This window comes from Ammodytes marinus (assembly GCF_949987685.1).
Source record: "Ammodytes marinus genome assembly, contig: scaffold_54, whole genome shotgun sequence".
NCBI classification, from domain to species: Eukaryota; Metazoa; Chordata; class Actinopteri; order Uranoscopiformes; family Ammodytidae; genus Ammodytes; species Ammodytes marinus.
Window position 1 is genome coordinate 77,501 of NW_027648095.1, and position 2,500 is coordinate 80,000.

The window sequence follows — 2,500 nt, forward strand, 5'->3', positions numbered from 1 at the left end:
CTCTGTGTGTCTCTGTGTGTCTCCTACCTGCATGAGTATATGTGTGTGTGTCTCTGTGTGTCTCTGTGTGTCTCCTACCTGCATGAGTATATGTGTGTGTCTCTCTGTGTGTATCTCTGTGTCTCTCTCTGTGTCTCTCTGTGTGTGTATCTCTGTGTATCTCTCTGTCTCCTACCTGCATGAGTATGTGTGTGTGTGTCTCTGTGTGTCTCTGTCTCCTACCTGCATGAGTATATGTGTGTGTGTCTCTGTGTGTCTCCTACCTGCATGAGTATATGTGTGTGTGTCTCTGTCTCCTACCTGCATGAGTATATGTGTGTGTGTCTCTGTGTGTCTCCTACCTGCATGAGTAGGTGGGCTCTCCCACTTTGAACACGTGTCCACACAGTGGGCTGGGCTGGTTCCCCTCCTGCAGCAGCCCCAGGCCGGCGGTGGGCTCCTGCCCCAGAAGGAGCCACTCCAGTGGGGCGAGCAGCATGAGCTGACAGGCCAGCTCCTCCCTCTGCTCCGCGCGCCGCTCCTCTGTGCTGGGGCCCAGGCACAGCAGGCTGGGCACGGCCCGGCACAGGTGGACAAACACCTCCTGCTGGAGGTCTGAGGCCGCCAGCCATCTCTATAGGGGGAGAGGGGGTCAATACACAGCCCAGGCTCTGTAAACTACTGTTAACACACAGCCTAGGCTCTGTAAACAGGGTTAACACACAGCCCAGGCTCTGTAAACAGGGTTAATACACAGCCCGGGCTCTGTAAACTACTGTTAATACACAGCCTAGGCTCTGTAAACAGGGTTAATACACAGCCTAGGCTCTGTAAACAGGGTTAATACACAGCCTAGGCTCTGTAAACAGGGTTAATACACAGCCCAGGCTCTGTAAACTACTGTTAACACACAGCCTAGGCTCTGTAAACTTCTGTTAATACACAGCCCAGGCTCTGTAAACAGGGTTAATACACAGCCTAGGCTCTGTAAACAGGGTTAATACACAGCCTAGGCTCTGTAAACAGGGTTAGTACACAGCCCAGGCTCTGTAAACAGGGTTAATACACAGCCTAGACTCTGTAAACAGGGTTAATACACAGCCCAGGCTCTGTAAACTACTGTTAATACACAGCCCAGGCTCTGTAAACAGGGTTAGTACACAGCCCAGGCTCTGTAAACAGGGTTAATACACAGCCCAGGCTCTGTAAACAGGGTTAATACACAGCCTAGGCTCTGTAAACGGGCATGTTGCTAGCTACGGTTGGTCTGTTGTTTACATACCAGTTTACAGAGCCTAGGCTGGATTTATTTACAGACAGGTAGTGGATCATGAGGAGATATTCACACAGGACAGACAGGTAGCGGATCATGAGGAGATATTCACACAGGACAGACAGGTAGTGGATCAGTACAGACAGGCAGACAGGTAGTGGATCATTAGCATTAGCTCGGTGTTGTCGCCGCTAAACGCGCCGGCGGACAGGTGAAACAGGTGCGTCTGACGTCATGACAGCGCCAAAGACAGGGTCGGCGTGACGTCAGGGCTAAGCCTCTTACCGCCGCGGTGTCTTTGGCCGAGAAGTTCAGGAACTCGGAGCCCGAAGAAGCAGTTTCTCTGTCCGTCTGCGCCGCCGCCATCTTTCCTCCCTCTCAGCGGAGAAGAACCCGGAAGCACAAGTCACCAACAGCTGAGGGGCGGGGCGAAGAGGCCGGCCGCGGGAAAATATCAACGGCTTAAAAATATTAAAACATACAAAGAAGGAAAACGTCGTTTTATCAGCGTTTTCTTCCTGATATGTTGTGTCTATTTATCTTCAATAAAACGTATTGCTTCATACTAGTACAAGTCAAAGGTCCAACATGTACATTCAGGTGTTTATTTGACTAAACCTTGTCTGTTTGTGTCTATATGTCTCCTATACAACCATCTTTAACGGACATTATCTCGATGTTATTTTTTTTCTTCAATACTCTGAACCAAAAATCTCAACTTCTAAAGCCCTTACATCAACAGAATGTCCCATAATCCTTCTCATCACTATTCTTATTCCAAAAGGATCAACTACTGAATCACACAGAGACAGAGAATGTAATATGTCCACACATCAGGTTATTTTATTTAATCAAACGCAATGAAAGAGAAATCAGCAAAGTTTACATTAACATGATTTATTCATTATTAACAGTATAATTACAGTCTGGATCAGAATGCTTCCAAAGTGATTTAACAATCGCTTTATATCTGACTGACGCATAATAAATAACTGATTCACAAAGAGGTAGAAACGTTTTGGACACATTTAATATTTTTTTAAAGATTCCTTTTTTTTTGGTGTTTTCAATGCTACATTATTCTTATTGACAGTGTGTAGAGACAGAGATGAAATGTGTCAGAGAGGGGAATGACATGAACGACCCGGGCTGGATTCTATTCTTAATTGGAGAAACTGGAACAAACAGAATTTCCCCTGGAGATCAATAACGTATTTCTCATTCTGTATCTTTTTTTGTGTTGTGTAT

The 2,500-nt window shown here is 46.4% G+C and overlaps 2 protein-coding genes across 2 annotated transcripts in view; both read right to left on the minus strand.

Moving 5' to 3' along the window:
• Nucleotides 1-1,618, minus strand: part of LOC307271068 (E3 ubiquitin-protein ligase UBR2-like) — a gene marked incomplete at its 5' end in the record, with an annotated part of 55,105 nt that extends 53,487 nt beyond the window's left edge. Inside the window, 2 exon segments of the mRNA XM_080054944.1 lie at nucleotides 342-613; nucleotides 1,538-1,618. Coding sequence (XP_079911070.1) covers nucleotides 342-613; nucleotides 1,538-1,618 — 353 coding nt within the window.
• A 666-nt stretch (nucleotides 1,619-2,284) lies between these two features.
• Nucleotides 2,285-2,500, minus strand: part of LOC307271065 (polycystin-2) — a 5,708-nt gene continuing 5,492 nt past the window's right edge. The window contains exon 8 of the mRNA XM_080054941.1: nucleotides 2,285-2,500. This exon is cut by the window's right edge and continues 415 nt beyond it. The gene's annotated coding sequence lies outside the window, so the exon portion shown is untranslated.